The 24,495-nt window shown below is 35.0% G+C and overlaps 8 protein-coding genes across 11 annotated transcripts in view; 3 read left to right on the plus strand and 5 right to left on the minus strand.

Moving 5' to 3' along the window:
- Positions 1-2,343, plus strand: LOC123013411 (tyrosine--tRNA ligase, cytoplasmic). Its single transcript, XM_044411906.1, has 4 exons — positions 1-135; positions 516-1,177; positions 1,228-1,891; positions 1,941-2,343. Exons 2-4 carry the CDS (start codon positions 529-531, stop codon positions 2,191-2,193), a joined length of 1,566 nt encoding a protein of 521 aa, XP_044267841.1. The 5' UTR covers positions 1-135; positions 516-528; the 3' UTR covers positions 2,194-2,343.
- Positions 2,314-7,923, minus strand: LOC123013409 (GATOR complex protein WDR59). Of its 2 annotated transcripts, none has more exons than XM_044411905.1 (7): positions 7,708-7,923; positions 7,482-7,631; positions 7,281-7,416; positions 6,524-7,223; positions 3,506-4,508; positions 3,341-3,458; positions 2,314-3,287 (listed from the first exon to the last, which is right to left on the minus strand). In XM_044411905.1, the coding sequence occupies exons 2-7, from the start codon at positions 7,586-7,588 to the stop codon at positions 2,766-2,768; spliced, it is 2,586 nt and encodes an 861-aa protein (XP_044267840.1). In that variant the 5' UTR covers positions 7,589-7,631; positions 7,708-7,923; the 3' UTR covers positions 2,314-2,765. The 2 variants fall into 2 exon arrangements, with proteins under 2 accessions (XP_044267840.1, XP_044267839.1); XM_044411904.1 differs by having other exon boundaries at positions 7,685-7,922.
- On the plus strand, positions 7,243-8,948 carry LOC123013412 (NADH dehydrogenase (ubiquinone) complex I, assembly factor 6). Its single transcript, XM_044411907.1, has 4 exons — positions 7,243-7,969; positions 8,019-8,250; positions 8,310-8,542; positions 8,597-8,948. Exons 1-4 carry the CDS (start codon positions 7,863-7,865, stop codon positions 8,943-8,945), a joined length of 921 nt encoding a protein of 306 aa, XP_044267842.1. The 5' UTR covers positions 7,243-7,862; the 3' UTR covers positions 8,946-8,948.
- Positions 8,949-11,230: 2,282 nt separating this feature from the next.
- LOC123013903 lies at positions 11,231-13,305 on the minus strand. The gene is given in 4 exon segments (XM_044412763.1): positions 11,231-11,732; positions 11,781-11,938; positions 12,009-12,122; positions 13,294-13,305. Coding segments are annotated over 4 exon segments (786 nt in total).
- A 1,502-nt stretch (positions 13,306-14,807) lies between these two features.
- Positions 14,808-16,627, minus strand: LOC123012630 (MIF4G domain-containing protein). 2 transcript variants are annotated; one of them, XM_044410671.1, is made up of 2 exons: positions 16,290-16,627; positions 14,808-16,235 (listed from the first exon to the last, which is right to left on the minus strand). In XM_044410671.1, the coding sequence occupies exon 2, from the start codon at positions 16,221-16,223 to the stop codon at positions 14,949-14,951; it is 1,275 nt and encodes a 424-aa protein (XP_044266606.1). In that variant the 5' UTR covers positions 16,224-16,235; positions 16,290-16,627; the 3' UTR covers positions 14,808-14,948. The 2 variants fall into 2 exon arrangements, with proteins under 2 accessions (XP_044266606.1, XP_044266605.1); XM_044410670.1 differs by having other exon boundaries at positions 14,808-16,242.
- A 1,386-nt stretch (positions 16,628-18,013) lies between these two features.
- Positions 18,014-20,134, plus strand: LOC123013441 (purine nucleoside phosphorylase-like). Its single transcript, XM_044411951.1, has 3 exons — positions 18,014-18,136; positions 18,197-18,291; positions 19,164-20,134. Exons 1-3 carry the CDS (start codon positions 18,078-18,080, stop codon positions 19,916-19,918), a joined length of 909 nt encoding a protein of 302 aa, XP_044267886.1. The 5' UTR covers positions 18,014-18,077; the 3' UTR covers positions 19,919-20,134.
- Positions 19,076-23,357, minus strand: LOC123013440 (cGMP-dependent 3',5'-cyclic phosphodiesterase-like). Of its 2 annotated transcripts, XM_044411949.1 has the most exons (11): positions 23,091-23,357; positions 22,505-22,778; positions 22,056-22,454; positions 21,694-22,010; positions 21,335-21,648; positions 21,111-21,288; positions 20,611-20,742; positions 20,467-20,553; positions 20,230-20,402; positions 19,939-20,172; positions 19,076-19,885 (listed from the first exon to the last, which is right to left on the minus strand). In XM_044411949.1, the coding sequence occupies exons 1-10, from the start codon at positions 23,280-23,282 to the stop codon at positions 19,974-19,976; spliced, it is 2,265 nt and encodes a 754-aa protein (XP_044267884.1). In that variant the 5' UTR covers positions 23,283-23,357; the 3' UTR covers positions 19,076-19,885; positions 19,939-19,973. The 2 variants fall into 2 exon arrangements, with proteins under 2 accessions (XP_044267884.1, XP_044267885.1); XM_044411950.1 differs by lacking the exon at positions 19,076-19,885 and having other exon boundaries at positions 19,924-20,172.
- An 83-nt stretch (positions 23,358-23,440) lies between these two features.
- Positions 23,441-24,495, minus strand: part of LOC123013909 (basic proline-rich protein-like) — a 7,185-nt gene continuing 6,130 nt past the window's right edge. Inside the window, exon 3 of the mRNA XM_044412773.1 lies at positions 23,441-24,495. Within this exon, the coding sequence (XP_044268708.1) occupies positions 24,019-24,495 (477 nt within the window). The 3' untranslated portion in view covers positions 23,441-24,018.

The following is a 24,495-nucleotide window of genomic DNA, read 5'->3' on the forward strand; positions in this document are numbered from 1 at the left end:
TTACAGAACGTCACAACCTTGTGCAAACGCAAACTAAAATTACGCGCGTGTGCACGTGTCAAACGTGATTCGTGACAGCTGTCAGTGGTAGCACATGTGAAAGAGAAATTACAAGAAATTCACCCTTGACTTCAAGTAAGTAGGAATACACTTCTGTTATAATAATTATGAAGTTTGCACACAAAAACTGTTAGTTGTGACATGAAAGGATCCCTTTAAAATCAACATATTTAAACACATGTGGTTTGTTTTAAATCGTCTTGGTGGTTATTTTTTAAATTAAATAAAGATTTAAATTAAATTCAAATTGTTACAACGCACTTTGTAGTGTCTTCCAGGTGTCTTAATCATAAATTTTGTTAAAAGTTGTGCAAGATGTCAGTGTTACTTAACCTCACTTATTTGTTCGACAAATTACTGTTTTCATTATAAAATTGGATAAAGACTGTTACTAGTCGTGTAAAAACAACTAATACACGTGGACTGTTCAAAATTTATTTTTGAATTTATTTCAGATTTATTTTCACAATGGCAAATAATACTCCCCTTTCTCCTGAGCAAAAGTACRATTTGATAACTCGTAATTTACAAGAAGTCTTGGGCGAAAGTAAAATAAAAACGATTTTGTCGCAACGCGATTTAAAAATCTACTGGGGAACGGCAACAACGGGGAAACCCCACATCGCCTATTTTGTCCCCATGTCAAAAATTGCCGACTTTTTGCGAGCTGGTGTTGAAGTCACCATTCTTTTCGCCGACCTTCATGCTTATTTAGACAATATGAAAGCGCCGTGGGAGYTACTGGCCCTCCGAGTGCAGTATTATGAACACACGATCAAAGCAATGCTAAAATCAATCGGTGTTCCGTTGGAAAAACTCCGTTTCGAAAAGGGGACCAACTACCAACTGTCCAAGGAATACACTCTGGATGTGTACAGGTTGAGTTCGATTATAACTGAACATGATGCGAAGAAAGCCGGCGCTGAAGTGGTCAAACAAGTGGATCATCCTTTGGTCAGTGGACTTTTATATCCCGGTTTGCAAGCCCTCGATGAAGAGTACCTAAAAGTGGACGCCCAGTTTGGTGGTGTTGACCAGAGGAAAATCTTCACTTTTGCGGAAAAATACCTCCCACAGTTGGGCTACCAAAAACGGGCACATTTGATGAACCCAATGGGTTGGTTCCAGATTTTTCCACAACCCGCTGTTATTGAAATTTTATTTTAGTTCCAGGTTTAACTGGTAATAAAATGTCATCTTCGGAAGAAGACAGCAAAATCGATTTGCTTGACTCTCCCGCAGCCGTGAAACAAAAACTCAAAAAAGCATTCTGCGAACCTGGAAATGTCGAAAATAACGGTATTTTGTCGTTTGCAAAACACGTAATTTTTCCTCTTCTCAAACCCGAGGAAAAATTCGTGGTTCCTCGCAAGGCTGACTATGGTGGCGACATTCATTTCGAATCGTTTCAACAACTGGAAACGGCGTTTGCGAATCAAGAAGTGCATCCTGGTGATCTCAAAGCCAGTATCGAAATTTATCTAAATCGRTTGTTGGAGCCCGTGAGGAAGACGTTTGAAGATCCTGAATTGAAGAAACTGGCTGAAAAGGCGTATCCGGTCCAAAGGAAAGCGGACGATGAGATTAAACCACATGTTCTGGATATCAGAGTGGGAAAAATTGTGGAAATTTCTAAACATCCAGATGCTGATGCTTTATATGTCAGCAAGATTGACGTAGGACAGGAAACGCCAAGGACTGTTATAAGCGGCCTCGTTAATTACTATTCCATAGAAGACTTGTTAAATCGCATGGTTGTGCTGCTTTGTAATTTAAAACCGTCGAAAATGAGAGGAATTGAGTCCACAGGAATGGTTTTGTGTGCATCTACGTAAATGATTCAAGTCTAGTTTAAGTTTCTTCTGACTGTTTTTTTTTAGGGATGAACCAAAAAAAGTTGAAACACTTATCCCTCCTGAAAGTTGTAATCCTGGAGATAAGTTAGTTTTTGAAAACCATGAAAATGGGACTCCTGAAGCTGTCCTTAATCCGAAGAAGAAAATCTGGGAGAAATTACAAGCTGATTTTAGGACTAGTTCAGATTGTATCGCACAATGGAAAAATAGTAATTTAATTTCAAAGGCCGGTGATGTAGTTCGAAGTAAAACGTTAGCCGATACTTTAATCAAATAGCAGTTTTACTATGTTGTACAAGCAATTTTTTAATGTGTAAGTTTTAAAGTGACATACTGCCTCTCTTCAATTTACTTCTTACATTTTTACTGAGTTGAGGTTCTAAAATAAATTAAAAAATACAGGGAACTGTAAAACTAAATTAAGAAATACAGTTTTTTATTTAAACTTTCACTACGAGGAAATAAAAAATAAACAATTAAGTTACAAAACAATCTTTTAACTTAAACTAGTTAGTTGAAACTAAAAGTGCTGGATTTAAATTTTTGGCTAGTCACAATTCACATGGATAACAAAAATATCTACCATGTATCCAAAAAATTTAAACAAATGATTAAAACGAGAGTAAAGACAAAAATCGCATTTTGGTGCTCATCGAGTAACTAAACAAATACTTTCGTCACAGATAATCTGTGCTTTCGTTACAAAAAGGATTTAAAAGATTTTTTTTCGGGTTGATGCATTTTTAAATTTTAAGGTAATGAATGTCTTGGCCTATTATTTATTTCTTAAAACGTCAGTTTACAAACTGTAATAAATATTTAACAATAGATTTCTGGTAAGTCTTTTTCTCAAGTGGCAAAAATCGTAGCTGTCTCTGTAAGGCACCTACAGCCGCACCCTGACGGACAAACATCGCGTTTTTCAAACCACTGTTTCAAATGCTTTGTGTGGCCCCCATGACCACAAACGATGCAACAATTCGCTGATCCCCTGACAGACAAATGGCATATAATACAATTCAARGAGAATTTTTTGCAATTACTACACGTACAATGTTTGGCCGGTTTTAAACAATTCTTACAATCGGTTAAAAACTCAACGCCTTTATGTTGCTCTGGAGGCCCACACATGTATTTAAGAACTTCAGCACGGTTGTATAAAAAACCCCATCTGTGAAGAATTTCAGCGTATGACAATTTGAAGTATTCGTAAAGCGATGAAGACGGATTTTTGTTAGGCATGAGGTTTTTGATTTCGTTTAAACGAAGACTGTCCAATGAAGTCGATCGCATGTGTTTTAATGTGGGAAATACCCATTCGTCGGACGGTAGATCCATGGGGGGAATTGTGTGATAAGGAGAGGTATCGTTCTGAAAACAAAAACAAAATTCATGACTAGATAAAACAAAAACTTGAGACATACTGTAAATTTCAAGGACTTTTTTGATGATTGGTGAGTATAGTTGACTTCATTTTTCCCAAATATRCATGACAGCATGGCTGCCATCTGAATATCAGAATGTTGGGCGTAATGTGAAATTCTGTAAATYAACTGTAGTTTCAAAGTTATAGTTAATGTTTCGCTTACAAGGCTTCCGAAAGCTGGTTCCCAAACGGATGATTATACCACTCCTCGTCCTTATTCTGCGTACATGCTATAAGTTCCGCTAACGTCCAAGCCTGGACCAAATCCCAGCGTCCAACCACGGCCGCACTMGCYGCATTATGTTTACAAATCGTGGCGATATCCCCATCCAAAATATACTCTTCTGCCAACTGTCTATTCGTGAGCAACAACCCCGAAACATCATACACATGCACTATCGCTTTTGACGCATTCCTCGAGTGTTTCACTCTCAATCTTTGCTTTTGATAATAATACGCAGACACCGTCACATGATCGCTCGATCTCTTCGAGAACACCGCCTCCAAAGCCGACAACGCCCTCGGCGTCGTGGYCTCCACCTTCCCCGAGTACCTCCTAGTGTGTGGAGCGCGTCCGAAACAAACCAAAATCCCCACYGAACAGAATTTGGCTCCCGAAGTGCGGGGAAAGGGGATATAAGCGTCGTTATACCCCCCGAAAACGTTCGGTTCCGTGTACGAATTATCGAATATTCGGTCGTTTTCCGAATCCGTCGACAGTTGCTCTAGTGTCGTTACCATTTGCCGGAGACACGACTCCAAACAAGTGCGATTTTTTGATACTCTCTGTTGGGCTAAATGGTTCAAGGTTTGGAGGAGTTGGGAGCCTGCAGTTTCCGTGACTGAGGACTCATGCAGAATTTGGAACGTTGGAGGGACACCGTGAGGATAAGCGTTAGGAAATGAGACTTGCAAGTAAACGGAAAAGTTGTTGACATTGGCGAAGACCGTGCAAGTCCGACTTACAGGATCCATCGCTGTGACCTCCAGGTTATGGATGTGGACATTTAAAAGGGAGAATTCTTGCTGCAGGGGTTGGATTTTGGGCGAGGTTTTTTTCTTGACTTTGACTACTTCGGAAGACTCATTGTTGATGGCGATTTCTTCACGCGGTTCGTCCGGTTCGTGCCCGCACAACTTCTGAAGGAACGGCTCGATTTTCCAGACTAAAAAAGAGAACAAAACAAAAGTTTTAATAAAGAGCCTTCACGTACACACAGTGCTTCATTAGTAATGACACAAACTCGGCTCTCGAGTGGACACGTTCGACCGTTTTCAGATGGGATGGAGCCGATGGTCGGCAGTTGTCAGTTTTCCGGTATTGGGATGGGTCGATGGAGAGTTGACGAAAATTGATAAATCGTTTGCTCAAATTATTAAGAATTTTGACTATGAGTAATCACTTATCGCATTTGACTTGTTTTCAAAGGAATAAAATAATATTTGAAACGTTTGTTTAAAATTAAAAATTGATCTGATTTATGGTTTTGATGCCCAAAGTCACCATTTCACAAAATAATTAATTTATTGTTTTATGTACTAATAAAAATAAATTTATTAATTAATGTAGAAGTTACGGGTTGTTTACTATTTATCAACAGTAAAGGATTTCATGTGATTTTGGTGAAATTTTTCACAGAATTCGAGTTGTGGCTTCATTTCAAATAAAATTTTTACATCAATTCCTAATATTCCAAGTCAAGGAGTACGGTTTAAATTTATAGGGTGGCTTATGCCGCTGAGTTGGGTTTATCCCAGGCAAAAATTTGTCCTTAAGGCTGTTTGTATATATAATTTGATTTATAATTTAAATGTTTTATTTTATAATTTATTTTTTATTTAATTTTTATTATGTATTTTTCATTGTGTATATATTACCTACTGGTTTGTAAATAAACATTTGTATACATTTTTGAGATATGTTTCATTTGTAAATTTCCCTAAACGGATGAATTTTTATTGGACCTGAAAACTGCCAAATATTTAGGGACTTCAGAAGAGACTTCGCGTTTTGAATAGTTTTTTTCTCATATTTGCTTGAAATTAAAACCATGACTCGATTAATTAATTAATGATTAAAAGCGCATCTAATTTAAATTAAATTTTAATTCACGATTAATTTCACGTTTGACAATGCAAAGCGGACACAGCTGAACCCGTTGTCAACGTTTTCAGAGAAAAAGTTTGAGATGAGTCAGAGGGTTTGTGTATCACCAGTGTTAATCCTAAGCACCCTAAGGCGGTATACATTTGTCCAATAGCGCCAACTTTTATATAAATATGATATTAGGGCTGATTTACTGAAAGCGAATTAAAATTTAATTCAATCTTTTAAACTAGTTCGAATTAAGTTGCCATTTACGTTATGTTTAAGAACAAATGTCACATCAGTTACAAATTAAAATTAACAGATTAATAAGTTGAGGTGGTCTTGTTCACTGTTTTGTTTCTGTCTATTATTCGAAAGTTTTATCAGATAGCAAACGGTCACAGGTAAAGGATTTCATATGAATTTTGTCAAATTTTTCTTAGAAAAGGTTGACAATGTGCCCGCAGACCATCCGTTTCCATTCTGTCAAAATGGTCAAAATTTGCCATTCAGTGGTCAAAGGTATAACTTGGTTAAGTTCGAAATTTACGATATTCTTATACGATACGATAATAACCGCCCCAAATTTAATTTGCAATTTTTATCACATTTGACAATAATGCAAAGTACATAACAATGTAATTCGGATTACGCTATTTCTGAATTAAAACACGGATAAAACACTGCGGACATGGCTGAACTCGATTTCTGTGAAAAATGTCACCAAAATCACATGAAATCCTTTACTGTTGATAAATAGTAAACAACCCCTACATTAATTCTACATTAATTAATAAATTTATTAGTAAATAAAACAATAAATTAATTATTATGTGAAATGGTGACTTTAGACATCAAAACCAYGAATCAGATTAATTTTTAATTTTAAAGAAACGTTTCAAATATTATTTTATTCCTTTCAAAATAAGTCAAATGCGATAAGTGATTACTCATACTCAAAATTCTTAATAATTTGAGCAAACGATTTATCAATTTTCCTCAACTCTCCATCGGCTCCATCCCATCTGAAACGGTCGAACGTGCCTACCCGAGAGCCGAGTTTTGTGTCATTACTTCTGAAGCAGATTGTACCTAACAATGTTTGATCTTTCGACCACGTAATCAGTTGAAAGTCTGGCGACCCCGGCCTTTGCTTCCTCCACTCAAACTCCAAAACCACATCCCTGTGTCCCACAAAAGTGTGCATAGGAGTCGACCTATTGGCCGTATTCCACAGCAACAAGCTATTTTCGCCTCGTCGCAGCTGGGGCACCACCACCGTTACCAGACCATTCCCAAAAGGCGTAAACCTCGCCCTCCACACTGGTGCATTCGTCGTCAAAACATACTCAGCCCGTCGCGGATTATTCATATCAAAAAATTTCACGGTATTGTCTTGACTCGAAGTCGCTAATTGCGTCTCAACGTTAGGGTTCCAATCCAGACCGTGGATTTTCGATAAATGAGCCGCGACGTACTGCACAGGAGCCGTTCCTTTTCGCTGATCCCAAATTTTGATATCGCCGTCGTGAGCTGTGGCTAGCAGGTGTGATGAGAGTTTGTTCCATCTCACTTGAGAGGCTTCCGCTATTGCTGATAGGGATAGTGAGGGACGGCGAGCGTCTCTCAAGTCCCAGATGTGGATGAATGTGTCGACGGAACAGGAGGCAAGGAGGTTGGGGTCGCTGCGGTGCCAATTTAAATCGGTTATGACACGAGTGTGGGCTCGTAATGAGTGGGTCTGGATCAGCTCTTGCGAACGCCAAGTCAGGACTTCTAATCGCTGATTGCTCTGTTCAAAAAAACAAATTTTGGTGATATAGGAAGAGTAGTTGCTACTGTAACTTACTGATATCACACAAAGCTCCCGGTTGTGATTAGTTGGGTTCCATTCAGCCGCTCCAACATCATATTTACTCTGTCTTGGGAACTTTTGAACAACTTCCAAGTCTTCATCTAGGTTTCTTATAGCGATATACCTCCGCCTGATGGAAGACTTGTATTAGATTTTAGACGATAGCAATGTTTACAAGAGAATAACGTTGCATACCCTGCTAGTAAAACGTAAGTTCCTGAATTATCAACAGCCATTGCATTTGCTTGTAAATCTCTTCCTTCCAAAGCGATGTAATATTCATTGTTCCAGGTCGCAGCCATGGTTTATTTTTTTCTAAGATACAGAAGCTTAAATGTTCAGTACCTGAAAAGACGTGTTGTTAGAAATGGACTTACGCACTTTGTAGCCTTGTATACCACAAAAATGAGTTAGTACATACGATAGCGGGTCACATTTGTTTACATTTAATAGGAAAGCTCGACGATTATTTATTTTTGAGCTGTCATTAGTGTCAGTGTCATGTGGCAAAGTGAGGTTAAGATTGACTAACCTAATAATTTTTTTGATGAAAATAAAAATATATTTTATGAAAAAATGAATCTGTTTAAAAAAATTCGCATGACCCGGAAGCACTTCGGTTTAATTGCTTTTAGGAACAACAGTTCGCAAACAACGGCTGATTATTGTATGAATTTAGTAAAGTAAAACCTTGTTGACAACCAGTTGCAGTTTATTAAGTTTTTTTTTTAGGAGTTACGATTATGAAAATTTTCTCAGTTTACTTTTATTAAAAGGCAAATCCAGATCATGTGCGTTTGCTGTTAGATGTTTCAATGTTGAAGTTGCGCGTGTGGCTGAGCAAGTTTCAACCAAAGAGACTGGTTTCATGCGGATGCAGTTTTGGGAAGATACTTTAGAGAAATGTTTTGTGGGAAATTGTGACAAAGTACCCAGACATCCAGTAGCAATAGAACTGTTTAATGCAAGTAAAAAAAATAAGATTTTGAATCTTTTATGTTGAAAGAAGCGATTGTTTTCTAGGCTGTGAGCCAGAATAAATTATCTAAACGACACTTGAAAAACCTTATTCTCTGTCGGAAAGAACATTTCAATTTGAACTCTTTTCAAAAGTTGGAAGATATGGAATCATATTCAGAACGATCCGTTTCAAGCGTGTACTATTTAATCCTGGAGGGTTGTGATGTAAGAAATGTTAATGCAGATCACGCGGCATCTCATTTGGGAAAAGCGCAAGGAATTGTGCAACATTTGCGGTGAATATTGCATTTGTTTACAACATAACATAATCAGCGTTATTAAATTTTCAGAAGTGTACCGCAATGTAAAAATTTAAATTTTATACCACTACCTCAATCAATTCTAGTCAAGAATAACGTGAGTCAAGAAGAATTACTTCGTCGCAAATCGACGAAATCTTTAAGTGACTGTGTTTATGAAGTGGCAACGAGGGCTCATCAGCACTTGATGAAAGCACGAAGTTTACAAGAGAAGGTTCCTTCTGAAGGACGAAGTGTTTTGTTGCCAGCAGTGGCGACGTTTACGTTTTTAAAGAGACTAGAAAATGTAAATTATGATATATTTCATCCACAGTTAAAACTCAGACCATGGAATTTGTTATTTAAAATGTGGTTTAGTAATTTTAAAAATAAATATTAACAATGATAATTATTGTCCTTCAATTGCCTCTAGTTACTAAAAAATTTCGTATAATACCTCAAGCTCTAGGGTTTGGGTTGTATTTTCCCCGTTAAGTTTTTGTAAATTAGTGCAACTTGTATGTATGACTGGCTCTAACTGTTTCGCATATCGATATTTTTTTGGTATCCATTTTTTATGCACCACTAAAAAAGTTTTTTTAGGATAACTAAGGATAACATTAGAAATTAGACGATTTTTGAAACTAATTTTAAGTGTTAAGTCTCCGAGAGATAAATTTAAAAAATGTAACAATCTCACATTTGTTTATTATTTTCCTTATAGGCAAAAGAAGAGAAACCATTTGGCAGACAATTATACAAATCATAATTCTCTGGTAAATGATTTCCACAACCATCACACTCCACTGACCTGTAGTCAGGCACGATGTTGATGAATTGTTTAAAAAGAGACTAATCTAAGAAAACCCCCTAAATTTCTCAATCTAGCGTCATATGCCGTTTCGCAACTTAATGAACTAATATTATTTAAATTATTATTATTGATTTATTAYACTAGTTTACAAATAATAACTTGTTATTTAATATATCTTTAATCAATTTATTACTTTTATGTTAATTTAACTTTAATCAAGCAAAAAAACATTACATTTTTTTATTACCTAACAGTTTTTTGTTATGAATGATAATTTTCGAAGATCAGCACAAAGGATTTTGGGATAAAAATATATTGTTATAAGGGACACTATCCAGAAAAGTAAAACAAAACAAAGTAAAGTAACTCATTTTAAATTTGTTATTTAGCGGTTCTTATATTTTTGTCAATAAATTTTTTCGTGACGTGACGTAGTGGATTATGAACTCAGTGCCTCAAAATCTATTAAAAAATATATAACTTTCATCTCAGGTATACAAATTGTGTAAACTAGTGTTATTTGTATTATTTTGCCACATCTTTTTAATTTTATTGACCAGGATTATGTATTTAGGAATGTTTGTTTGATGAATCTTCTGGATATTGTGTGTGTTTGGAACTGCAATAACGTCAATCAAGAATTCTTGTTTTTCAGTTTCAGAAATAAGAATAATGTCTTGTCTAGTAGCAGTTATATTTAAACTAGTCTACAAGATCGTCGTTACTGCTTTTAATAATATTTTTTTATAATTTTCTGTATTAACTATACAGGGTGTTTCACGTAACTTTATGAGGCTTGCGCCTAATGTACGCACCCAAATATACAAAAATCACAGAACACTGGATACAAAAAATACATTTAATTATTTAATTTTTGGAAACCCATGACAGTAGTTGTCAAACTAATCACTGTTTCATTGTTAGTCATAAACTGYAGTTTTTCAGAAACAATTATCATTTGTTCTATCAAGAGACGGCATAAATATGATTGTAGTTTATCTATTTTAATCACTAACTAACTAAAAACGTAATTTTTGAAAGGGTGAACAAACTAGAGAAGATTATCCAATTTTTCAAAATTTGTAATCGAGTTCGTATTGGAATATGTATTATTGGTTGCATTTTACAGGCGCAGGCCTCGTAAAATTATGTGAAACACCCTGTATATATTACTTGCTCTTGAATTGCAAAATACAAACCTTCGGTTTCAGTAAAAATATTGTTTTTGTTAACCAAAAGTGTGAAGTTTTTTATCTTTATTAGTAGTGTTATTCTTATTATCTTTTTTATTGAGCTTACCGCTTGAATTATAATATTAAAAAATACCTCCTCATACAAAGTGTCTTTGAAATAATTGAAAGAAAATCACTGGTCAACAAAATTCTCTCTACCTTTACGGTACAGTTTTTTTCATTTATTTTTTAAAATAGACCATGAACTTTGTTCCTGAAAAAAGAATTAAAAAGATTAACAAGTATAAACATAAAAACAAATGGATATGAAAATGAAAAGAAGCATGGGTTTCATTTAGCTCTATGTTTAAATATCGAAATGGAAGCACTCATCCCAGCTTTTAAGGAAGAAAGTTAAAAACCACAAATACCAAAATTATAATTTTGGTAATTCGTGTGCGCCAACTTAATAATAACAAAATATATTATACCAACGATACAAATTTTCTGGATTTTCAAAAGGATAGCGTTTTTTATTGCTTTAGATCCGATTTAAATACGAATTTTGACTTCATATTTTCTCATTTCTCAAAATCAAACTCAAAACTAAGGTATATTTATCGCGTTAGTTTACGTCACTGTACGATAAAACGCCCTGAATTCAAAATGCGCTTCCGAATTTGGTGTCTTTTGTTCACTTTAGGCCCGATATGGGCCAGTCCTATTATGTCCGTGATGCGGAGAACATACACTTTTAAGGAGCCAATGCTCCATATATCCAACTGTATTTTCATCAAAGATCGTTATTGCATGACCACTCGCTTTCCAGTCGTCTTGTTTCCAAAAGTACTTTTGTGTGTTCTCCCGAACTCCCATTTCACAGAATTCCTCAGTGAAGAGGATAAGAATAAAACTTGTCTTGGGGTGGAAAAAATCAGATTAGACACGAAGAGCACTTTGTCAAGCACGGAAAGATTGGATGTATCTATTATCGAACTTAAGGGTGATGTTCAAGAGGTCTTTGGCATAACCAATGCTCTGTTTAGATTTCACCCTCCTCCGTTGGAGATCTACAATGGCGACTCGTGTGTCATAACTCACAACAAAAGAGATAAAGAGTTCAACATTTATGACACCTGGGTTGGAGAGACGGTGACGAATCTTACTATGCATCCGCTGTATATTAAGATTACTGTCAATTCTGACCACAAAATAACTGTCTGTCCGTATGATAATGGTTTGCCGTTACGGTGCAATGCACATATTGTGGGGTTGCTGTCGGAAGTTAGTGGGGACTACTGCGAGAGAGTGAGTGTCTTCGATTGTGCAAAGAAGTGTCGAGTGTTTAAACCTGATTCTGAGGTGCAACTTAGATACGCAAATTTGATACACCCAAGTTTCTATTTTCTAATCAACGTCACACAAAATTTTTGGTTAGATGAAATAAATAATCTTGATGAAGAACTTCCAGATCCACCTCCAGTTTCACCTCCAGCTTCGCCTCCAGCTTCACCTCAAGCTTCACCCCCAGAGACACCCCCAGAGTCACCCCCAGAGTCACCCCCAGAGTCACCCCCACAGTCACTTTCAGCTTAAGTTAACATTAAAGTAGAACACAATCTGCATTCAAAATTATAATTGTTCAATATGTTACACTTTATACCCAGTATTTGTTACACCTTTCAGAGTTATGAACAGATTAACAAATGAAGTTTGCTTTGTAACACCATATGTTTAAAATAAAAAAATCTTGTTAGACATTTTTATACCGGGTGTTTGGTCTATTACACATGAAATTAATTTAGAAATAAGAGCAAAAATTATATTTTTATTTTAAGAGACTTATTCCTGATGTTCGACCGACCCTGATCGCATCTTTAAACATTTATAATTGTCAAAGACTTACTTAAATTTATATTTTTGTGGTAAAATAAAATTTCCTTCTTATTGATCTTATTCAAAAAGCTGTGAATTGTAAATGTAGACATTAAAAAAAACGTTTTAACGTTAAGAGTCTTGCTTGAAGGAAGAATTCCTCGAGACACTTTAGTCCACTTACATAACACCCTGTATAAGAACTCGTATTAGCATTTTATAATCGAGTCGATAGACGACGATAATGCTCGCCCGCACGGAGCAAGATTTGTTAATAAGTATACAGGGTGTGTCAAAAGTCCCGGACCAACGTGACATAATATGTAAGGTAGATAACAGGAACATAAAAAAATGTTAAAAAAATTTTGACATTTATTTTTTTGACATTTGACATTTTTTTATGTCTATTTAATGATATTGATGATCTTGTATACTTCTTCTTGTTTYATAATTATTTGGTAAAGGTACAAAAATTTTGCCCATAAAAGCCACAAATGACACTAAACAGAGTTACAATTTAGGATACAGCTTCCTTGTTTYCTCTTCTAATAGCCTGTAGCAAAAAAACATGGAAAATTATTTTTCCAACAAAAATAAATAGAGACAAAGTGCAAAATTTAAACTCTCATAACTCGAAATTTTTATATGCTGATCCACAAAAGTTAAGGAAGTCGAATTATTTTTACAACAAACAAATTTTATACTCCTATGCATTGTGGAATCCAGCAAACACAAAAAAGTACAAAGATATCTGCCTTTATCTCACTTTTAATTAATTATTAATTAATTTTTTAATAATTTTTCAATTTAATTAATTATTGCACACTTCCCTAACCTTTGGGGAGCAATTTAGATACATTTTTTCCATGCTCCTGGTATCTTATTACCTTGCATGGCATGTCACGTTGATCCGGGACTTTTGACACATCCTGTATAGAGAAACATTATATTCCACAATTACTAGATAGGGATTCGAATATATAATAAAACATATATATTTCATTAAAAAAAAACTCTTATGCAATTGAGAAAATAGAAACAAAAAGTCTAAAAATCCTCTCGTAATATAAGTGTGAATTGGTTTGTTTAAATTTCTTTGCGCGATTAGACTATATTCGATTGTTTACTACGTCTGTTTCCAAGACAGTAAGTTGTATTTACCCATTGCTATCCCAAACTCGTCCGTAAGTATTTTGTTTATTGTTGCTAGTCGGTAAGCATTCAAAAAACTATTTTGGCGTTCTAGAACATTTTTAGATATTTTATTAAAAAAACTAACAAAAAACAATCGCATAATAGATGTCATAAGGATCATGAACGGTAAGGACTTACCGATCTCTGATAACAATTGTCTTCGATCGGTAAAATGTCCTTACCGTTCTTGATGCTTAATATTCTATTGCTTCAATCAATAAGTAAAATGTATAATGCATGCTTTCTACAACAGAGCCTTTTGTTTTCCACAATATACATTTTGAAATAAAATACATTATTCAAGAAAGATTTAAAAAGCAACACTCATGTCCACCCTCTTAACTTACTAGAACATTTAATAAGGGATGCCAGTTTCTAAAAACTGCTCATTTCTTAAATATACTGCTCGACAAAAGTTAAGAAAGTGTGCAATGATTACAATAATTAATTAAATTAATAAATTATTAAAAAAGGTCGGACAGGTATAAGAATCACCAAAAAGAAATAAAAATAACCGAATTTTTAGTTATTGGACATTTTTAAATGTGTAACACTCGCTTAAAGTCCATGAAAAGACCTGGCAATAAATAATGAATCCTTAAGAGGACAGCAAAATATCATTTTATAATTTATAAAAGTGCTCTAAGGAGACATTTACAAAATTTTATCGTTCAACTATGAGAAAACTTATAAAATTAATTCTTTTTTAATGAATTAGAAAATCGAGCTTCTAATACATGGCAACATTTAAATTACTTTGCCATCTTACCTACTTTCTGAATTTGTCAAAATTTGACAATTTCTTGCAAATTAAAAAAAAAACACTAATACCTTTGGAAAAATGAGTTTGTGTGCTAGCGAAAATTGCAACATTTGCTTAGCCCTAAGCAATAGATTAATAATTATTTAACAAAATTTTAATTTTTTACAAAGTTCTTAGGTCACCAAATTAACACCTATCTAAGGTAAATAGTTGTTCTTGAACTGTATAGTCGTTTGACTTTATTATTTAAGGGTTTTCCCTGAAAAGTGAGTCTTTAGAGCTCGTTTATATAAAATTGTTTTCTCTGTATGATCACATATCTCCCATGGCACGCCTGCCCGGCCTTTTTAACACACCCCATTTTAAGGTTTTATTTCCGAAACCTTGATTATACTACATTACTTTATTGTAAGAATTTTATTTAAAAGGGAGTATTACAAAAACTATGTTAAAAATTCTGTTTATTGAAACATTGAATTTACAGTTTTTTGAGTGGTAACTGAACTAAGTGTTACAGCACATAAATGAAACTTTCATCTCCACGCACACACATTCTTTTGGTCCACGACATTACAATTTAGTCCTTCACTTTATCCTGGGATAATAATACAAAACCGACGATCCCGGCAACTGCCAATTGGACGCATGCAACTCGATCAACTGCAGAAGAGTACGTCTTACAGCCGGCGCCCCAGCACTGGCCAAAAATCCATCCCTTACACTGGCCAACAACTGCTCCAACTGTTGAGGTAACTCCGTCTCCAAATCCCTTCCAATCGATGTCAGCACAAAGAAGAGACATTCCGTCTCCGATAGACACTTGATCGGCAGACTGACACAAGCCTGGCAGCATTTGGCGAGTACAGAAAGGAGCACCAAATCGGGTTGGAGGGCCTCGTATTGTTCTTTAATATGGTGTCGTTTCAACTGACCACACATCTCAGTCAAAAACCACATGAAAGCTGTGAATCTCGTCCCGTCTCCGGCTTTAACACCCCGCAGGATTTTGTCCCGTTCTTGGTACCACTGTTGACACATGTTTAGAAGGGATTCAAGGAACGTCTGGTTTTGCTCTTTTTCGATTATGGACAAACACAGCTTGGCTCCAGTTTCGCAATATCGCATACCTTCCACCACTTGCTCCATTATGACTTTGACCAAGTCCATAATTACTCGCGAGGAGATCTGGTTAGGGTCCTCCATGGCTAGTTTTAAGTTGGCTTGGTGTTCGGCGGGGAAAATCCCAACGTCGATGTCTTCCTTGGCCATTTCTTTGAGCTTCGCGGCTAAATTGTGCGAATCTGAGGCCCCCAGACTTTTGGAACGCTTCAAATTTGCCAAATTGTTGCTCTGTTGGTAGTTATTCCAATTGGTCTGAACTGGAGTATGCTTTTGTGTGAAGATATTATGTGCCAAAATTTCGTTCCCGAATTGGTAACTAACCCTCGGCAAGTTCAAGATGTGCGAGGAGGAGGTCGAGTGTAGCAGCGGCAAGGGTAGCGGAGTCGAAATAATCGGAATCAAAGTCGGATGTCTTAAAATATTCCCGCTGGATTTCGAATGTTGCAGCTGAATCGGGTCGAAATTTCCGGCCAAATTTCCACTCGATTTCGACGGTTGCAACTCGTGACTCATTGTGAATTCCTTCGCATGCACGTTTAGTTTTCCCGAGTTGGGAATGTCGGTTCGCACGTTCGGAGGTCTGTAGATTTCCATGGTGGGTTTGCCTTTGATCGTGGCCATCGTCTGGCTTCGCCTCTTCTGTGGGTCTTTATTTGGTCGAACGAAACTGCGTTCGCGAGTCACAATCGGCGAAAATTCCGTCTTTTGGCTGCGTTTTAATTGCGTTCCTTGCGACATTTCGCACACGCACTAAACACTGTAAATAACTTTACAATGTTTGAGTAATGACGACCACGCACTCACCAATTTTGGTAAAGCAAGGTTGGGAGAAACACTTGACGTTGGTTGTGCTGCTGTTCAGGCATGGTTTTCGATTAGGGAAATCGTTTATTCGATCGACGGTTTTGAGGTAATTGTGGCTTGAGAAAAATTGATTCGATTTGATACTGAGGACGGTTGGTTTGTCGAGCGCGGCGGACGGAAAGCTGGGACTATTATATATTTAGAATGTGTATTTATATCAGAGATGCATACAAGACTGTGATTATAAATAGTTATTAACGTGGATGGAGGAGTTATAAGGTAAAACAGGTTGATAAAACGATTTATGGCTTCACTGAAAACTCTACGAAAAACTAATGGAAACTCAAATCGAACTAATGACTTGTGAATTAAAGTAGTTGCGTTAATAAGATGATCTCATGATGACTTAACCAGTGGCGTAACGTGGGCAATAGGGGGCACTCACGGGAAATGCGCTTTATCGTAATAAAAACCTTCTGTACAAAAAGTACCGGGAAATTTTAAATAAAATAGTATTAGGTTATTATTGATCATTATGATTCCTTGTAAAGTAAACTCTATCTCAAGCGACACGCATATGCCAACGTTTAACTCAAACATCAAAACACTTCTTATAAACAGCGGAAGATATGGCTTTCAGTTCTTTATGGACACAAAACGCCTTTCTCGCGAAGCAATTTAAGTTTAAGTAATGGGAAAACGACACATGTTAGCTAAATACGGTGCTTGATTGATGACATTTGTTGAGTTTTTATCCAAAAATTTGTGCAGGATAGTGCAAAATCCCAGAGTTGTCTTTCCACAAATCTGGCCTTTTCCAGAGAATATTTTTACAAACATTTCACAACGGATAAATAATATTACTCTTAAACCTAAGTGATGATTTACAGTCATCATTTATTTGATTTTCATTTTCCACCGTCTTTGCTGTTCACGATCGTCCAGAACAAGGAAAGTCGGTAACCTCTTTCCGGCCCAATTGGAATTTTTTTTACTACTCATATGCTTGTGTTTTTGACATACATATGAGTCCCCAAAGGTTTTTTGCAAAATTTTCAAAGATTTACTACACGAATTTTTCTTGGCAACACAAAATTTCAAGCAAATTCTCTGATCGGTAGTGCAATTCATGATAAAAATCGCAAGCCTGACTTAACCACAAGTATGGTAAAAACTATTTTAAACAAACCACTTGACCAATAACGGTAAAATTTGGTTTGGTAAGAGAGTATGGTTATACCAATATACCAGACAAGAATTAAGATATCTTCTACGTAAACTCTATAAATTCAAAAATTCCCGGTACTTTTTTTACATTTGTCTTTTAACAACCATCCATTTGCAAAAATCGTACACAAGATTCAAAAACTTTATGCAGTGAATTAGACATAATTAATTGTTAATAATTGTTGTAAACATGAGCTAAGGACGAGACGTCTAGGTATAAAGGGTACCCACTAAATAATAATTACAATAAATTAAACATAAATTTGTTTCTTTGAAGTTTCTTTAGGTACATTGTTTTAGTTTCTGACGTAGGTACTCGATTGAATACGATTCTTTTTACATATTAATAAGAAATGTATTTTTTTAATATTCGAATGATTTTGTGTTCCAATTGCTTTGGCCTTTTTGATGCCACACGTTTGTGTATTTTTTTTAATAAAAATACACTCTATTATCTAATTTGATTGATTGTGTTGTTAGTGGCTGATAAGTTTTCACGCTATAAAAACTGGCGTTGACCAAATAATCGTTATTACCGTTATTAGGTGTGGTAAGAGTAGAATGTGTGATAACAATATGAATTCTAGTTGCATATGCAAGAAAAATGTGTTGGAAAAACAGTAAGTACAACTATTTGTACTATACGAGATCAGTGTGAAAAAAATAAGTAATTTTCTTAGTTACACTTACGAAGAAATACAAGCAATTGCCAACTATTTGAAGGATAGGGTGAAAATTACACCACAAATCGGTATTATTTGTGGATCAGGTTTGGGTGAGTAAATTAAAATCATTACATTTTTAGATAAATGCAAATCGAAATTATACATTTCAAATAAATTTAAAGAGGCACTCCCACATATAATGACTAATAATACTGATAGCAGGGATAATTTGTCAATATTATATTAACATTATTTCTTATCAGATATTCTAGCTGCAATTTTTACGAGCATAACAAGGTATTATCGATGATCTTTTTTTTAAGTTGTACTTAGGATTAATTTATTTTCCAGTAATATATTAATGCACGACAACGGACTAAATAATATACGAAGTGATCCAGAAAGACTATATCAGTTGGTAACATTTGAAAGTATCTTTGTTAATGATTTGACACACGGCAACCGGATATGGTTTTGCTTGACAAATATTTTACAAGATTGTTGAATTGTTGTTAATGGAAAGGGTACTCCAATGGTAACTTTTAAAAATTAAAGTCAGGATTACCAACAGATTCATTAATTGTGGATCACTTTGTATAATAATAATTCCGGGTACTTGATTTTATTTAGGTATTTGTCATTTTAATGTAAACAAGATAACGTTTATCAAACAGGAGTACTTATTTACGAGTATTACACATGATTTACGAAATAATTGTATTTTGAAATGATTCTATTCTAATTTATAATTACCTCCACTCAAGTAACATAAATTACTTTTAAAACCTTTACTGAAAAAGTTTTTGTTGTAAAAAATTTGAAAACAAAGAAAATAAATTATTCGTTTTTTGGTTTTGATTATAAAACTAGTGAGAGCGAAGAAATGATTTAATAATGCAGTATTCTAGAAACTACACTAAAATAAATGATTTAGAATTTTGTTGTATTTTCCAAAATTGGGTAAACCGCTTTGTTTTTGTAGGTTCTGTGGCTGAACTTTTAACGGATCCCCTAAAATTCGAGTACGCCGACCTCCCCAATTTCCCCGAAAGCACAGTCATCGGTCACGAAGGTCGTCTCATTTTCGGCAAAATTGACAAAATTTCCGTGATTTGCATGCAAGGCCGTTTTCACTACTACGAAGGCAACTCTCTGTCCCGATGTGTGATGCCCGTGCGTTTGATGAAACTCCTCGGAGTCTCCACACTCATCGTCTCAAACGCCGCAGGCAGCGTCAACCCGTCGTACAAAGCCGGCGACATTATGATCATCAAAGACCACCTCAACCTTGTCGGTTTCGCCGGCAACAGCCCTCTGAGAGGACCCAACGACGAATCTTTCGGCCCCAGATTCATAGCATTGAACAATGCTTACGATCAAACCATCATCAAAGATGCTAAAATTCTCGTGGAGAAATTGGGTTTGAAGGGATTTCACGAAGGTGTCTACGCCTGTGTTGGAGGACCGAGTTACGAAACAGTTGCAGAAATGAGAGCGTTGAAAATTCTAGGATGCGATGCTGTGGGAATGTCCACTGTACATGAAATTATCACAGCGAGACATTGTGGACTTGGATGTTTTGCGTTTAGTCTTATTACTAACGAAGGTGTTATGAGTTACGAAACTGAGGATAAGCCGGATTGTGACGATATTTTGGCCGTGGCGAATCAGAGAAAGCAAGATTTGAAAATTTTTCTAAAACATCTGGTACCACACTTGCTCAATAAGCAATTTTGATTAAATTAAGGATTACGTACGTTAGTTATTTTAGTGTTATTTACACAGAGAAAACTTAATTATTCTTGGTTCCTAATAATTGTACTGCAGCTTCCACATCTTTGTCAAATTCTTCAGTCTGTAAAAGTTCTAAACAGGACCTTCCGCTGTCTAAAGCTTTTAAAAAGAGATGTTTAGAAGCCTCCCAGTAAAGGATATTCCGTTTTATTACTTGAACAAGTTCTTTTATTTCTACAAACATCACTGCTAACATCCTGAAATCCAATGTAATAATGAATAGCTTGCATACAAATTGTTTTTATCGTTTATACTTAAATGCTGGTAGGCAAACATCTCTCAAAAAATTTACCAGCAAATCTGGTATATAAACCAGTTCAGTGTCTTTCATTTTGAGAGGATTTGTATAATAATTTATCTCTAAATCCCCTTGCGTAAAAAACTCTTTAAAAAGTTGTATGGTCACCGTTTTGGACACTGTCCAGTCCTAAAATATAAACACAGTTTTTCAAGAAAGTTAATAAAAGCAAATAATAATTGAGTTTCCCCACCTTTGCATGATCCGATAAATCAGCACATGTAACTAAAAGAGTTGTGAAAACATACCGGTGTTCTGGATTATTCCTGTCGTAACCACTCTAAAAATATTATAAACATAAGGAATATAAACTAAAAATAGAGTTTATTAAACTTACCCTTGTCATATTGTATTTTTTCGTGTAGTGTTTAAAGTGAATAGCTAAATCTGTGGCTAATGTCAAGTCTTTTAGTAAATCCACAAAAAGTTTATAATTTTCTCGATTCAAAATTTCTACAAAGTTGCAGCCCTATAAATAATTATAATTAACAATCAACCAAAAACTCACAAATACATTTATATACTCTTATTAGCAAAAACAGACATATAAAAATATAATTTAAAAGAAAAAAATATGTGTGAAATGAAGTCACAATTTATTCAAATTTACTGTTTCAATATTTATAGTTAGATTTGTAACATTATTTTAAGTTTATTAATTTATGTGTAAGCAAATTAGTACTTGGTATTTATTTAGGGTGAAGTGGAATTATGGTGGATGCGCCGGGTAAGTAAAATTTCAGGACACTACTGGAATACAAGTAGTTTTATTTATTATAGTCACTGCCGTAATTTACTTACAACACATGTTGCATACTGAACTTTTACTGTACGTACCTCTGAATTGAGAATTCGCAGGATTTGAGACAAACGATGTCTTTCCATAACCGATCCAGGACTGGAATACAGAGTGCATAAAACATCACTTGGTGTTTGCTGAAACGAACTATTGGCAGCTCTGTAATCGACATCATGGCATAGACAAGTCACGAAATAAGCCAGAGCTTCTAATTGACTAAAAAAAATACCACAATCGAATTTTTTAAAACTCTGATACTCACGTAATGTATTTATCTTCAACTAACTGTAAATGCGTCAAACACAAATAAGCAAAATGTACTGTAGAAAATAGATGCATCCAGTTATGATAGGGTACTTCGCGGCAACAATTTTTCACAGTCATCGTAAATTTAGCAAACACTTCTCTTTTAATACCAAATGTTGTGAGAAATCCCAATCTTTCAAACATCTTAAAGACGAGACATGTGGTTTCCATTGAAACTATACTTCGTGGTGAGAAACTGAATAGYTCAAAGTTGGGATATTGATGTATGAGAGGGCAAGAGATTTTCTGCATTACTTCCTCCATATTCACCTGTTTTAACTATAAGAAATTATGTGACACTGAAACGAAATTTACCTGTTCGTGGCGTATCATCAAATTGTCAACTAATTGACTCCTGATTTTAAAATTCTCAAATTGGGTGAATTTCAAACTCTGGCTTAGGGCAAAGCCACAATGAACACTCAAAATATTGGCAATGTCTTCATCGAAACGTGTAAAATTCCCTTTTCTTTTATTATAAAGATGAATGGCTCCTATTACGTTATCGCCATTTTTAATAGGGAAGCATAAAAAATTTCGGAATTCAATGATTTCCATTGAATTTTCATTGCATAAAGCACTTTCTGGGTGCTTGTGGCTATTGATAAGCGTACCAGTAGTGGCCACATGGTCTGTGAATAAAATTATGTAAATAAAATTTTAATTAAAAATAATACCTGGGATGGCATAATGAAGAGCAAGTTTCACGCTAGGTTTGCTTTTTTTATCCCCTGGTGTGTTGTACTTTCTTGAAATTAGAAGAAGATCGTCCAGGTTTACCAGAAATATGGAACATTTTTGGGCATTAGTTAATTTTTTAGTTTCATTTGTTATAACTGTGATTAATTCATAAATGTCATGTATGTGTGAGCAAAATTTACAAGTTGCATCTAGCAATGTTTGGTATTGCTTCCTTTGACGTGCTTCTTCTTCAGCTGCTAGAGTATTTATTAAAACTGGTAGACAAAATCTAAACAATTCATTGGCTATTTTCGCAATAAAGTTCTCCTCTTTTTTACTTTCAACAAAGCACGCAAGTAGTGCTGGTTTTATATTTTGTGTGGCACATTGGTAATCTAAAGAAGACCTTATTATTCTAATTGAAAATTAAACTAGAAACATTTACATGTTTGTTTCTTTAAAATTGGAACTGTGATGATTTTTAGTTTTGTATTATCAAATATTTTCTCGAATATTGCAACGATTTGAGGATTTAAGCTATTGTCGCACTTTAAAATTTCATTTTCACATTGGACTAATTGTGCCATTATGTCTCTCGAAAGAGGAAATCGCAGTGTGTCTTCAAGTTCTTTATTACCAACTGTTTGTACAAGAGCTTCTTCTGAAAATGGCAACAGATTGATCAAGAAGGTTGATGCGCAATCTGCTTCTTTCATTAACTGAAAAAGTAAAAAAGAACGCGTGTTTATTCAAAAACATGATTTTGTGTTGATTGTAAAATTTTTTTGGTGGTAATTTAAATTCCATTGTGTCAAAACTCAGCTTTTGAATTTATGACATTCTTTTTTGTCATGTTAAATACTAAGAAGAATGGAAAAAAAATCAATTACAAAACTTTCACAACGAGAAAACAAATATATGATTTCTTCTCAAATGCAGCACCAACGAATTTTAAAATTGAGTTATTTGACAGTTTTGTATTGTCTCTAAATTAAAAAATTCTTGAAAATTGTGTCAATAACTAGACTTACATAGGAATTTATTTTCTTTTCAATAGTTTTACTGGCATTGTCGTGGAGTTTTTCATATAGTGTTAGCAGTTTGGAAGGATTCGAAACAATTAACTCTAGCGAAGGTAAGGCTTCAATTTCATGTTTTTGCTTTTCAGATTGTCTGCAGTATGGGGGCGGTGAAAACAAAAAGGGCTGCTTTAGGGTCTCCATTGGTGTTATTCATAATATCACTGAAAATTTTGATTAAGTGGTTTTACGACACAACACAAATATCACAAAAATGAATTTGATGTTATGGAAACATGCAAATTATAAATTTTTGCTAGGTGGCTATTGAGCTTTGCGAAAATAAAGAATGTCTTTCATTTAATAGTTTATTTTAAAAGAAAATTGTACAGCAACTTATGTTATAAAATGTTGTTACCAGATGTAGCATTAATAAGTCTTGAATCTTAGGCAAAGTTTTTTTAACCTTTTTCACACATAATATTTTGTTATGCATCATTTGTGAATTATAAATAACATTCATATCAAGAAAAATACGAGTAATAAAAAAGTTTCTTATTCGTTATCACTGTTAAAATGTAATCACATGTCATTCATCTCAAATGCAAATCATGTGATTACATAATAAGAATCAATTAAACTAAATACTTGCAGGTATTTACAAAATTGTCAGTGTTTTACTATACACGGTATAGAATGAAAACTGACAGTACTTTCTAAGCTTTGTCTCTAAGTACTAGTGAATTCAACTATACTTACGAACTAAAAAATAACTAAATACTAGAAAAGGTTTCATCATCGACAACATAAAAGTCAAGTACCTACCCTAAAATACTCACTTAAAATATTTAGAATAATGTTACTTAAAAAAAATCTAAATATTTACATAAATACACACCATATACATACAGTTACAATTTGCTATGCAAAAAGTTTGTTCCTAAAACACGAATGGGACAGCTGGTTTGGGGTAAAAATATCCTTCACTTTTTGGTGGTAAATATTGTCTATCGTCGCTGATTGGTGGTTTTGTCGGAACAAATACTTGTGATGTTCTTGATGGAGTATAGATTTTTATTGGTGTGGGAGTGGGGGTGATAATCGGAGTGTAAACTTTGATTGGAGGCGGCGTGGCTGGAGGTCTTGGTGGTGGTGGCGGCAATGAGGGTACTGGTTTTGGTGAAGGCGGAATGTAAACTGGAGGTTTTGGAGGTGATGGTGGCGGTGTTGGTCTGTATACTGGTGGCGGCGATGTAGGTTTGTATACTGGTGGTGGCGGCGGAGGCCTAGACGGCGGTGGTGGCGGCGGTAAATAAGTGGGTTTGCTTACTGGTGGTTTTGTTGGAGGTGGAGTGTATACCGGAAATTTGGGAGATGGAGCTGGTGTGTATACTGGAGGTTTTGGTGGTGGAGGTGG

This window comes from Tribolium madens, unplaced genomic scaffold, assembly GCF_015345945.1.
Source record: "Tribolium madens isolate multiple individuals breed KSU strain unplaced genomic scaffold, Tmad_KSU_1.1 Scaffold_96;HRSCAF=242;Tcas5.2_LG5, whole genome shotgun sequence".
NCBI classification, from domain to species: domain Eukaryota; kingdom Metazoa; phylum Arthropoda; class Insecta; order Coleoptera; family Tenebrionidae; genus Tribolium; species Tribolium madens.